At 50.3% G+C, this 12,459-nt stretch overlaps 7 protein-coding genes across 7 annotated transcripts; 4 read left to right on the plus strand and 3 right to left on the minus strand.

Annotated features, from left to right (window-relative positions):
• Window positions 1-188: 188 nt before the first annotated feature.
• Window positions 189-984, plus strand: APUU_70063S (uncharacterized protein; the record flags this gene model as incomplete). Its single annotated transcript, XM_041694895.1, has 2 exons — window positions 189-578; window positions 631-984. 2 exons carry the CDS (start codon window positions 189-191, stop codon window positions 982-984), a joined length of 744 nt encoding a protein of 247 aa, XP_041560679.1.
• A 97-nt stretch (window positions 985-1,081) lies between these two features.
• APUU_70064A (PTD012 family protein) lies at window positions 1,082-2,068 on the minus strand (the record flags this gene model as incomplete). Its single annotated transcript, XM_041694896.1, has 1 exon — window positions 1,082-2,068. The coding sequence occupies one exon, from the start codon at window positions 2,066-2,068 to the stop codon at window positions 1,082-1,084; it is 987 nt and encodes a 328-aa protein (XP_041560680.1).
• Window positions 2,069-2,824: 756 nt separating this feature from the next.
• On the plus strand, window positions 2,825-3,490 carry APUU_70065S (uncharacterized protein; the record flags this gene model as incomplete). Its single annotated transcript, XM_041694897.1, has 1 exon — window positions 2,825-3,490. The coding sequence occupies one exon, from the start codon at window positions 2,825-2,827 to the stop codon at window positions 3,488-3,490; it is 666 nt and encodes a 221-aa protein (XP_041560681.1).
• A 509-nt stretch (window positions 3,491-3,999) lies between these two features.
• Window positions 4,000-4,353, plus strand: APUU_70066S (uncharacterized protein; the record flags this gene model as incomplete). The annotated part of the gene is made up of 1 exon (XM_041694898.1): window positions 4,000-4,353. The coding sequence occupies one exon, from the start codon at window positions 4,000-4,002 to the stop codon at window positions 4,351-4,353; it is 354 nt and encodes a 117-aa protein (XP_041560682.1).
• Window positions 4,354-6,397: 2,044 nt separating this feature from the next.
• APUU_70067S (type 1 glutamine amidotransferase domain-containing protein) lies at window positions 6,398-7,238 on the plus strand (the record flags this gene model as incomplete). Its single annotated transcript, XM_041694899.1, has 3 exons — window positions 6,398-6,475; window positions 6,545-6,782; window positions 6,847-7,238. The coding sequence occupies 3 exons, from the start codon at window positions 6,398-6,400 to the stop codon at window positions 7,236-7,238; spliced, it is 708 nt and encodes a 235-aa protein (XP_041560683.1).
• Window positions 7,239-7,400: 162 nt separating this feature from the next.
• On the minus strand, window positions 7,401-7,961 carry APUU_70068A (cell wall mannoprotein 1 family protein; the record flags this gene model as incomplete). The annotated part of the gene is made up of 1 exon (XM_041694900.1): window positions 7,401-7,961. One exon carries the CDS (start codon window positions 7,959-7,961, stop codon window positions 7,401-7,403), a length of 561 nt encoding a protein of 186 aa, XP_041560684.1.
• A 2,147-nt stretch (window positions 7,962-10,108) lies between these two features.
• On the minus strand, window positions 10,109-11,254 carry APUU_70069A (uncharacterized protein; the record flags this gene model as incomplete). The annotated part of the gene is made up of 1 exon (XM_041694901.1): window positions 10,109-11,254. One exon carries the CDS (start codon window positions 11,252-11,254, stop codon window positions 10,109-10,111), a length of 1,146 nt encoding a protein of 381 aa, XP_041560685.1.
• Window positions 11,255-12,459: the final 1,205 nt, after the last annotated feature.

Consider the following 12,459-nt stretch of genomic DNA (forward strand, 5'->3'; position numbering starts at 1 on the left):
CGACGATCTGCACCAGCATTAAGCCAAGAGGGGAAATACACGGAGGAAATATTGTATACCCCTGGGATGAATGACCTGGTCTTGTTACCGGATGAGTCTATATAAACCCTATCGATACACAACAAACTCGAGAGATTCTACATAGTATCTCTTCAAGCGCTTTCCTTATACTAGCTGCAACCGCCAAAATGAAGCCTACAATCCCTGCCGCCCTTTTCACGCTTCTCGCGTTTGGTACTTCAAGCCCACTACGCCGCGCCGACAACCCTCCGTACTTAATCACAATCGGGGACTCAACCGTCGCCTCAGACGGCGGCTGGGGCGACGGATTCCTCTCGTTTGTCGACTCTCCAGCAGACGGTGCAAACCGCGGCAAGAGCGGCAGCACTACTGCCTCCTGGCGTGCCAATGGGCGTTGGGAAGATCTGGTCGAGAACATCAACGAGACTGTTGACGACTACCAGACCATTGTGACTATGCAGTTCGGGCATAATGACCAGAAGGGATTGTCCCTTGACGAGTACGGCGAGAATCTTGCGGGTCTTTGCACTGATATCCAGGACCTCGGTGCTACTCCGGTAACTCCCCATTCACCTCTCTTATCAAGAATGGATATGCTGATAAGACCAGATTGTGATTACACCCCTTTCCCGGCGAAACTTTGACGGCGACAGCGTGCAAGAAGACTTTGTCGAGTGGCGACAAAAGGCCATCGCAGCAGCAAAGTCAGCCGGGGCCAAGTGGTTGGATTTAACCACGGCAAGCACCGACTATATCAACGCTATTGGAGCGGATAATGCTGCAACCTACGACTTGAGTGATGGTGACGGCACGCATATCAATACCGCAGGTCAGACTGTGTTTGGCCGTTTGGTTGCTGATCTATTGATCGAGGCGCGTCCTGACGTGGAGGACTATCTTATTCCGAATGAGGAGCTGAGTGAGAAGCTCTCTGCGGGAGATTATGCGACCGGGGATGAGTAGTGGTCCACTTAATTGCACAAAATACAGACTGTGCTTTCTTATGTGTATATAACATGAAATGAAACTGCCGTTAGGCACTAGCTTCAGTCTTGAGATCTTATGCCGGCCGATGAATCCTATAGACACTCTCAGCTACATTCAGATAAGCCTCATACTCCACATCCTTGCCCTCAACATCATAGTGATAGTGTCCTCCCTTTTCCTCTCCTTCCAGATCAAAGCAATGGGTATGCTCCATCCTCAGCCCCAAGTTCTCGGGGTCTGCACTGTGAAACACCGTCAAACAGACTACCGGGGCCTCACAAGTCTGATACCTCAACCACTGCTGCTCAAGCAGTTTCCGATCCTTAAATGGCAGCTCCTCAGCCGGTGGAAAATCAGGCATGACGTGGAACTTTGCTCGCCCGGACTTAAGCAAGAATACTCCTCCCAGACTAACCGGTCTGGAATCACCATATACTTCCAGGAGACCAGCACGAATCGTGTTTGTGAAATTCTCTATCCCCGTTCGAGCCCGCGCAGTGACTTTAAGAACCGGTCCAGTGTGTCCACTCGAACCGAACAAATTCACCATAAGCGCACAATTCGTACTCGGAGACGGACGGCACTTGATCGCCTCATCGTCGTCAGACTCTAAACCCGGGAGAACCTCAACAACCCTCGTCCCATTCACAACATTCAACGAATCCGCATTATTCAAATCCGGCGACCCATCCGCCTTCTCCCTCCAAGCCAAATTCGGGGCCAGTTCTGCATTGTGCCCGATATCCTGGAACGGCGCCGCGCCCGCACCAAGGACAAACCCTTCCCCGGGATCCATCTGCATATCGCGCGCCAGAGACAAGAGATCAAATTTTGCATCGAAGTTAGGACTCGGGAAGAGATTCGGCTGTCCGCCTACATCGGCGATGCGGGGGCCACCGCATAGACCGGGGGCAGCGAGGCCGAAGGGCTCTTTGCGGAGGTCGGGGCATTGGATGACAGAGGCGGATGCGTGGGTGAAGTTTTGTGAGAGAGCGCGTTCAATCACGGGTGCCAGTTCTGATAATGGGGGTGGGTTTCCGGGGGTTATTGTGACTGACATTGTGGTGTGTACATGTCGTGGAGGTTTGAGTTGGAGATGGGAATATTCAATATTGATTGCACCATGCGGGGCAGTCCATCTCGGAATAAACTCCGATGTTCATTATCTTAAATGATTTTGTGCATCCAGAGCAGGGAAACTTAGGCCAGTCAGGTCCTTAGGGGAAGCATCCAGCCAGGGATCTACAGGGTACATTCCAACTCAACACCCCATACAATAACTACCTCCTCCACCAAGTTCCGAGCTCAGTATTTCGTGGAGTCGAGACTAAATCAGCAAACTCTCCGACCGCGTGTAACCAGTCGTTCGTCACGATAACGCAGGCCAAGAATCGGATTCGCGACGGTGCCGTGGATTGTGATGATCCCCCAAGCTCATCGCCTTCTTCAACGTTCAGGCAGCATACAAGAGTATTCGACACCGCCAACAAACTGTCTCCTGTCGCAGCGATCGTCCCAAACGGGCGAGGGATGCTGGTGACTGCGCAAGCGCCGAGCATCCCCAGAATAGCGCGGGCCAGGCAGGCAGCAGCTTGGCAGCGGATACCGACGTCATATCGGGGAATTGGTCTGGCGCAGAGTCGTGAATGTGGACGTGGCTGAGAGGCGGCGATCGCCTGGCGCTGGATGGAGCCAAAAGTGGTTAGGGCTGATCGAGATCTCCAGATATAAACCCCAGAATCCCTCCGGTTCAGCAACATAATCTCCATAATTATTTATTGTATACAACCTAAACATATACTCCAAATCTACCGAAATGGGCTACAAGCGCTACCCTGCCAACCCCCCTCAGTCCGCCTGGGGCCAAGTTGCACCCCAACCCTACCAACAGCCTTACCCACAGCCTTACCCACAGCCCTATCCTCAATACCCTATATACAACCAACCGGCCCAACGATTCCACCCCTCACCACGCGCCTACGAAGTAACATTCACCAGTTGGTCCGGCCGACACATGCGAGTCACCGAAGAAACCCACAACGGCCCGCTCGCATACACGGCAGACCTCCACACCCGCCGACCACACATGATCTTCCAAGCCACAGGCACAGCAAACCTGCCGGCAACGGTAACATTCCACAACTTCCGCAGCAAAATCGACGTCACCATAAACGGGGCCGACCTGGCCTTACGCAGCGAAAGCAACTGGAAGCACGCGTACGGCTTTGACTCGCGGGTCATCCCCGGCAAAAAGCATCTGCTCTGGAAATCCAAAGATCTCTCTATGGGCAGTGAGTGTACCGACCAGACCGGCGCCGTGTATGCCAGGTTCAAGGAGCATAATGGGTGGAGTGGGAAGAAGGCCGGGCGGTTGGAGATCTTCCAGCCTGCCGCCGTGGGGGGCAAGGCGCTTGCTGATGAGCTGGTTGTTACTGGGCTGGCGACTGTTTACCTTATGATCCTGCAGGCATCGGGAGGTTAGGCTGCTACTGCTTCTGTTTAAATTTGCATTGTGGTGTATTTGTTTAATATCCCTGTTAGCCTGTTATTACTATAGATCTTGATGTTAATATACCATCGCGCCTACTTTCTGGCTATCACAACTCCGCAAGACATGTGGATAATAAAAGCTATTCCGAATACATAAATAGCCATGCCTGTCCGGCTGTAGTCTACAACTTTCAATTGCTGCCGAACAGCCATGCATTCCAGCACTGCGGTATTGCATATGATATTGATCCTATCATGGGCTTTCAAGGGAATAAAACGGAAAGTAATAGTGGCTAAATATAAATTATGTTTTATACCAATTTGAAGACCTTCATGAAGCTAATAATGTCACTGAAGTTACGATGATATCCACGCCCTGTCTTCGAAATCGATCGTCGATTTTCAGATAGTCAATCTATAACGGTTAGTTTAGTGAGATAGAAGGTGATATTAATCTTACCCATCCAAGCCCAGCACCAGGTCGTCATATAGGTCACGACAATGGCCAGCTCTACATCCCTCACACCGGTCTCTATCGTGGGGACCCCTGCTTTGGCCCGCAGACGGCGGCCTCTGTACCTCGATCCCATTCCACCTCTTAATCCAATAACAGATCCTCTCTCCATAGGAATCATCGAGGACCGGTCGGCCAACACTATTGCAGTTTTTGCAGCGCTGATGGTATACTCGCGCGTTGTATTGCTCTCCGGGGTACATCCGAATCGTGATGGCGATTTTCTTGCTCGACCAGCCCTTGGAATGACATCGGCCATTGCGGCAAATGAAGCGGCCCATGATGTTCGTGTCCCGGAATCGAATATTACTATCGTCGTCATCCACATCGAGGAAGTCTAAATGCAGACCTTCCTCGTCTAGTAGGGCTGCTATATCGTCGTGCAGCTCTGGATGGAGCGACCATCGTGCAGCCGGTTTTCGCCCTTTGGGAGGCATCTCGGGAGTATAGAAGCAATAGCAAGGATATGCTTCAGTAACGAAGTTTCGCAAAAATGCTGGAATACCATTTGAGCTCTTTTGCTACAGCCTGCGTAGTAGGCATGGAGGTGGGGGAGAATAAATAATTCACGCGAGGGGCGAGGCACCCACTCAAAGTCCATCTATGTCATTACCATTAACACGTCACTGCGTCGAGATGGTTTGATGGAGAGATATTCCATCTGCAATGCAAGCTGTATAGCAATCACGGTGACTGACCCCGCGCTGGTAAAGTGGAAAAAGCAAGTACATTCCCCTCATTCTCCTCCATTAGTAGTTGAGTATACTACATGCATGGTACTTCTGGGGCAGCCTAATGGCCAATAGCCAAAGGACATGTCAATCCCAACACACCAGGGCTGCCAACCTCTTGGACTGCTATCTACGCTCGCCATAACAGTCCCAGCCTTAGCACGATAGCTTTGACCTCTTGATATTAACAAGGCTGGTTCAGACCCATAGAAACGTACGAAATGCAAATGCGACTAGTACGTATATCGAACAGTCTAAACAGAGTATGGTTTTTCAACGAGTGTATACGGACCTTATAGTACGGTATAACCTGCCAAGACCAACATAAGTACTGACCATCCAGCTCTCCAGAGCACTAAAAATGCAGTGCATAGTGCTGACGCCGACGATGGTGGACCGATGATGGTGGGTGGTGGTCACGACCGCAGAATAATATTCTAGGGCTTTTTTCTTAACTAATACTAAGAATATCTTACTTAATACACAGTTTAATAACTATTTCTTAGTATTATTTAATTTATCTACAGTTGGGTTTAAACGCCAATCTTCTTTAGTAGCGTTAGGGGAATTCCTTTATAACGATTAATAGGGCTTGTACTACACTACTACACCGAAAATCGTGTATGGCCAGCTATCTCCAATTAGACATGTCCTCATCCAAAGTTAAGAGCTATACTCAATCAGGCCAGTCCTGTAGACTCGGGTTTCGTTTCCACTGTATAAAATATTTTACGTATAGTTTACAAAAGCAGACAAAACCATCTCTCCTCGGCGAATTGTCAGGGACCGTGCGCCCACAAGTAGAATTATGTCTCATCAGGATTACGAATAGATTCTCGATCTGTTGCCCATAAGCTCGTTGACTGCCAGCCCAACGGATAAGAGCTCATTTGCCTTAACCCCGGCTCGTTACCGACGGAAAGACTAGCAGTACATCTACTAACACCGTAACCAGAGCTGTAGTTAGAGTCTAGACAGTGGGAACCGCCGATATATGACTTTTAGCTTCCAAGCAAGCTATGGCCGGTATATTCTCGGTTCGAATAAAAATCGACTGCAGCGGTATCGGCAATATAGGGATAAGAGGGCACCCAAAAGCATCTGACCTACTGCAGCTTCCGAGTCGATGGGTTGATGAGGGTTTAGAAGCAGAATCAGCCAGGTAAAGCTAACATTCCATTATAATTCAATAATTTTTTTCCGTGAGAAGCCGCTTCAGCCTGTCCGGAGTACAGCGGGGCAGCTGGTCAACAAAAGACGGTGTACACCAACACTGGGGCAAAATTGCCAGTCCAGCGGCCATTAAGCTGCTTCTATCTCTAACTAAAGTGTCTCACTTGCTGCCGATCTGGATTATTCCAGCAACACGTGGTGGGCCCCTTGAGAAAAAGGGAAGAAAAAGGTGCTTATAAATCGAGCTTGTTTTGAATAATGCAAAACTAGTCCTCATACAGGTAAATCAAGTCCTTAAGCAGTTTAATGTCTGCCGAAATGGGCGAGAGTGGGTTCTTCAGGTCGATCGGTGAAATCATGCATGGATCCATGATGTCAATGCCCCGCGGTGTATAAAACCCCCAACCCTCGTTTACCCTCCTCACATTTAACATCAACAATATCTACTACAATACCTGTCCCTATTCGAAATCTATACAAAATGGCACCCAAGGTCCTCATCGTCCTCACCTCCTTCGACAAGATCGAAGCCAACAACCACCCCACCGGCTGGTACCTGGTATGCCCCACCCTAAACCTGAGAAAATGTCCAGACAGCAATAATTAACCAATTCCCCGCCAATTCCAGCCCGAATTCGCACACCCCTGGGAAGTCCTGCACTCCAAGGCCGAGCTCACCATCGCCTCCCCCAATGGCGGCACCGCACCCCTAGACCCCTCCTCCGTCGCCATGTTCGAGAACGACCCCGTCTCCTCCAAATTCCTCAAGGAGCAGGAATCCCTCTGGAAGAACACGGAGAAGCTGTCCGACGTGTTTCCTCGCGCGTCTGAGTTCGACGCCATCTTCTACGTCGGTGGTCACGGCCGTATGTCCCCCAACATGAGTCGTAAACGACGTATTCCTTGAAAACTGACAACGGGTTTTGCTAGCAATGTTCGACCTCACAACCGATAAAACCTCCATCGCTCTAATCCAGACTTTCGCGAATGCACGCAAGCCCGTCGCAGCCGTCTGCCACGGCCCGTGCGTCTTCCTCAACGTAACCACCCCCTCAGGCAAACCCATTGTCGAGAACGCAGAAGTCACCGGGTTCTCGAACACCGAGGAAGACCAGGCGAATCTCAGCCAGGTGATGCCGTTTATGCTGGAGGATGAGCTGCAGAAGAAGTCTGGCGGGAAGTATGTCAAGGCGAACCAGCCTTGGGGCGAGAAGGTGGTTGTGGCCAAGGTTGCGGAGCTTGGGGGCCCGTTGATTACGGGGCAGAACCCGGCCAGTGCGACGGGGGTTGGGGAGGCGCTTGTTAAGGCTCTAGGGCTGTAATTCATAGTCTATGAGTAATGTCTTGTTCATGTAGCATGTTTACCGGTAGTAGTGACGGTCAACTACGAATATAAAAGACTTCGGTAATTGGAGTGATTCAGTAGTACAAGTATTCCGTTCTGACGGACACACCACTACAACATATAAAAGTTCAACCCTTGATTACTCAAACACCGCAATAGTCTCATCAAACTTATCGGCAATCTGCTTGTTCAACGCCGGCGCAATGGCCGCATACGCCGGGGTAAGCTTAACAGTAACCTCCTCCCCAAGCTCCGCCGCAAGATCCCTCTGGTTCTCCAAATTAGACTTGACCAAGAAGGACAGCGACCCAATGCCCAACAACCCCGTATCAAACTGCGGCTTCTTCGAGACGATATTGTCAAGGGTGGTGAAAATGTTCGGCTGCAGGTCGAGGAAAGCACCGGAGACACTGAGCGACTCCTCCTCGGTGAAGTTGGCAGAGTCCTTGGTTGTCGAGATGCCGTCTTTGAGGTCATTGCTTAGCGCGATGGACTGGAACTCGATTTTAAGGGCCGTGCCGGTGCCGATGAGCCCGCCCTTGTAGGAGGTCACGGTGGTGTTGAGGGTGACCATTGCCTCGGAAATGGTGTTGACAGCGTCCAGCACGGCGGCGCCATCACGCTTGACGAGCTCGCTTGGGACAGGGGTTGCCTGTGTAATGGCAGTAAGGGCCAGGAGGAAGGGAACGTGGAAGCGCATTGTGTAGTCGATCAGCAGGTAAACTCTGCTCAGGTGGATAAGAAGATCAGCAGCCTGTCAAGCTCTGCAGAAGATGTAAGACAACGAAACTGGAAACGATGGACAGCCCGTGAATTTATCTGCCCGTCTCTTTAACTTCAAGTACGGGGTAATTAATGCTACCCCAGTCAGTCACCGCGCTAAGAATTAAATTGCTCCCCGCATCCCAACAGGAACGATGGAGATTAACCCTGGAGACCGTTGCATCCATTGGCTCCAGCTGCCACAATCAGCACATGCCTGCTGTCCTCCGAGGCATTCATCAATTGCTTCTCTTGCCAGATGCAATATCACGGTTCTTGGCAGGCGCCATACTGCTCCCATTGGTGGTTTTGATATTTCCTGCTTCCAAGTGCCTAGGCAATGCCCCTGTGCAACAGCCACAAAAAGCCATAAGGTTTCTCAACTCTGCCGATGGCTGCCCAGACTTGAATGAGTCTTCATTCCACTGCGCGCATAATCACAGGCGCAGGTCGCATCCGACCCTGCAAAACCTTGCAGTACAGTTGAACCGTCAGCATTAATAGCTAAGCATCAAACACGGGTATTCTCAACTATCTCGAGGCTGAGATTGAAGACTGGAGAAGCGGAAATGTCTTGGTCTCCTTGACTGTTCAGGTTGATGCCATTGCTTAGTGTCCTTGGCTGGCCTTGTGATGATTTTCGCACTGTATACCCAATATGGAAGCAGCATCATACAATGCATTATTTGCATAATTATGCTTCCTAATCACTGCTCCGCGTGGTTGCTAACTATACCACATTATCCGACATCGAAACACGGCTCCAGGCAATTCACTTGACACTTGGTTCTTGTCATGTTCCCTGGGATAATGAATTACTTGGAATAATACATCTCCATCCTTGGAATGGTGCCACATCTCGGTAAGTTATAGCTTAAAGCAGTTGAAGTCAAGGGTCAATTTCCGCTCCGTACACAGCAACAATTATATCACAATCGTAGACGGAGGTTACAGTCAGCCTGTACCTTGCCTTGTCCTGAACATAGCGAGAGCTGCTTGTCCTAGAGCTTCCAGTTTGCCGACGTGCCTGCTTTCCGCCTTTCCCTCGGACTCTCGGGCGTCAGAACAGCTGAAGGACGAGTTGAGGGATCCGTCGGATGGAAGAAGTGCTTGTTGTACCTCATCCTAGATAGTGTCGGTTTGATGGCCACAGGTTGAATTTTGTGGCCAGTCACATTGCTTCTGTTTATTGTCCCATAGAAAACCAGGAGGGCAGTCCTTCACCACCGGTGTTCCTGTTACATCGTCGTCATTGACCTTACAATATATGTACTTTCCGCAGTCGCCACTAAACGGGTAGAGACAGTCACGAGGGCCCAGGCAGTGTGTCACTTTGATGTCGGACTCTGGGCAGTTGAAGCCACTGACTGTTCCGGCCAAGGCTAGAGCGAGTGGAAGAGAGCGAGGAAGATGCATGACTTGCAAAAGATTAGTTATTTTCGAGCACGAAAAGAATCATGAAGCGGACACTTACTAAATATTTGAAATTGAAGAGTACAAACTGGTCCTTGGTGATCTCGAGAGTGCGAAGGTGGCGGGATAGTCAAGTCGCAAAGTGAACACGGGTGCATTTTAATAAGGGCTGATCGACATGATGTTTGGTAGCTTGTTGGTTGCTTATTTAGATGACGTGTTCCATCATAGTGTTAATCATTGGCTTGTGACTACTATTATTCGACACATACCTGAGTATAAACTATAAAGTATGTTGAAGAACCCACTTGCATCGCTCTCGGTGAGAAAACAAGGGAGCTGGTTGGAGCATGGCTTTCAATAGTCCAGTGGTCGTCTGAAGGGTCTGCAAGGGATGTACCACTACCCTTTGACCGAACTTGTTACTTGACCCTGAAGTGGCAATCCTCGCGCTTACTTGGAATCTGGGAACTTGAACAGCCCCGGAACTGAACACCCTGCTTCCAAAAGACCCATGAATATGATCCTGACTACCGTACTATGCCTGTTAAATATAGACTTCTCTTACCCCATGCGTGGTGGCACCCTCGTGTTTCCAGCTAATATACGGTGGCAGCGTTGATACTATATATATTCCGACTTCCGTTCATCAATTCATTACTCGTTGTTTCCTTATTTTGGCACATCGTTCTCAATATCAGCCAAAAACACGCGCAGTTTATGCACCAGAATCCACCGCTGCTCAGTTTGACCCGGCCCTTCAAGCGTGTGAGATGCCCCAGGAATAATCCCACTCTCAGCATGCCATATCCCCCGCTCCGCATCAGTAACCCTTCGCCATCTCTTCAATAAACCCTCTTTGTCAACATGCCACGGTACAGACGGATCACTCCCAGAATACAGCACCAACAAACTCTCAGCCCCCTTCAGAATGCCCCTCCCACGCACCATCCCAAACGTCTTCCTCAACCGCTCCTCCCCCAAATCCGAGCTAAACAGATCATCCTCACCGGGCGATCGCGGACTATCCGGACTCGCCAGACTCAGAAACCGCCGACTACTAATCGCCGTGCTACCGGGATACCCAATACTCGCTGTATATTGTAACGGCACAACCGTATCCAGCTCACCCTCAAACGTATGTTGCCTAGCCCCCGTAATCGCACGATCACAGATCCTCTGCATCTCCCCCGCCGTATGTCGACGATTTCCCTCCTTCAAAACAGTCAGAATTGCCTCCCGATCCGAAACTGGAGCTTGCATAACCGCCCCATCAACCTGCGGCCTTAACACCGGCGGCGCTGATCCCCCGCGGTCTAGAACAGGGTGAGGATGCCGCGGGTTGATCGAGCTAATATACTGCAGCACATCCTGGCTCCCCGTTGAATGGCCCATGATAACAATCTTAGGCCGTGAACTTCCCCTTGTCCCTGTTTCTGTACCTGTACTTGTAACTGTCCCTGTCGACTGCGATGCCGTAGACCCTAATTCCGCGCCCCGTTTATATTCCATAATGTACTCCAGACAAAGCGCCATCTCATCAATATCCCGTCCCAGCCCACTCATCCCCCACCCGCCATACGACGAAGACAAAACCGGCGAGAAAACCGACCATTCTGTGTTTTCCAGCGCCGCAGCAATATCATCTAGGTATGCGACTGTGCCGAGGCCATCACCGAGCCCCGGGATGAAGAGGAGGGTATGTGGTTTTATGTGTCCTGAAGTAGCATATTCGAATGCGACGAGGCGCTCGGCGTATTCGTGGAGAAGACCTGGGCGAGGGCGAGTCTTTTTCGGGGGTGAGGGCCGGATGTGCATTGCGGCGGGGCGCTTGGCGGGCTTAGCTTGGAGATAAAGTTGGAGGTAGATCGGGTTGGTTTGATCCTTACAGCTTAGATGGGCAGGAAGAAGGGGAGTGAATGAGTGAGTGTCTGCTTGTTGAGTGTTACTGTGTTGAGTGCTGTTGAAACTGATTTTTCTGGTCTTGGCGTAGGTTTATCTGATTGATAAGATCTACAAAGTGCACGGTGGAGATGGCATCTACAAAATTACAGTATATCTTGGTTGCATGGAGTATATCTGGAATACAATTTTCTAATGTCATGTAGCATTTGTATAATTATTCTGGTCTTAATGGTGTTGTAACAATTGCATCATCTTGACAGGGTTGGTTTGCCACAAACAAGACTACCGGATGATATCATGCAGCTCTTAAATATCCAGATGCCGCAAGCTGCTAAAGGAATTTTAAGAAACTAAAAACGATTGATTAATATGGCAGGCCAAAAGAAACACCAAGTCGCCGTCATCGGCTCCGGCAATTGGTACGTACCCTCTTATACAAACTGTTCAAGACCACTAACAACAACAGGGGCTCAACAATCGGCAAGATCGTCGCCGAAAACACAGCTGAACACACCGACCTCTTCCACCCAGAGGTCCGGATGTGGGTATTCGAAGAAGACATCAAAGTCCCAGAAGAGTCAAAGCACCGCTCCAAATACGGCGACGCGCCGCAAAAGCTCACCAAAGTCATCAACGAAACCCACGAGAACATCAAATACCTACCAGGGATCTCCCTGCCCGAGAATCTCGTCGCAACTCCGGATATCGTGGAGGCTGTCAAAGACGCCTCAATCCTAATCTTCAACCTACCGCACCAGTTCATCGGCAAAACCCTCGATGGGATAAGGGGGCACCACCTCCCGCACGCGCGCGGAATCTCATGCATAAAGGGCGTAGACGTCTCCGACGGAATCGTCACCTTATATTCCGAGCTCATCATGGAGAAACTCGGAATCTACTGCGGGGCATTATCCGGTGCGAATATCGCGCCTGAAGTTGCAGCCGAGAGGCTGTGCGAGACGACAATCGGATATGATACGCTGCCGATGGATCTTACCTCAAATGATGGCTCTCCGAAGCATAACCTGGTCAAGGTCGATGAGCAGCGCCAGGTGAAGACGAAGCCTACGAGCGTTGAGCTGCATCCTGTCCCGCAGGATTACCCGCATGTTGATGCG

The sequence above is a fragment of the Aspergillus puulaauensis genome, chromosome 7 (genome assembly GCF_016861865.1).
Source record: "Aspergillus puulaauensis MK2 DNA, chromosome 7, nearly complete sequence".
NCBI lineage: Eukaryota > Fungi > Ascomycota > Eurotiomycetes > Eurotiales > Aspergillaceae > Aspergillus > Aspergillus puulaauensis.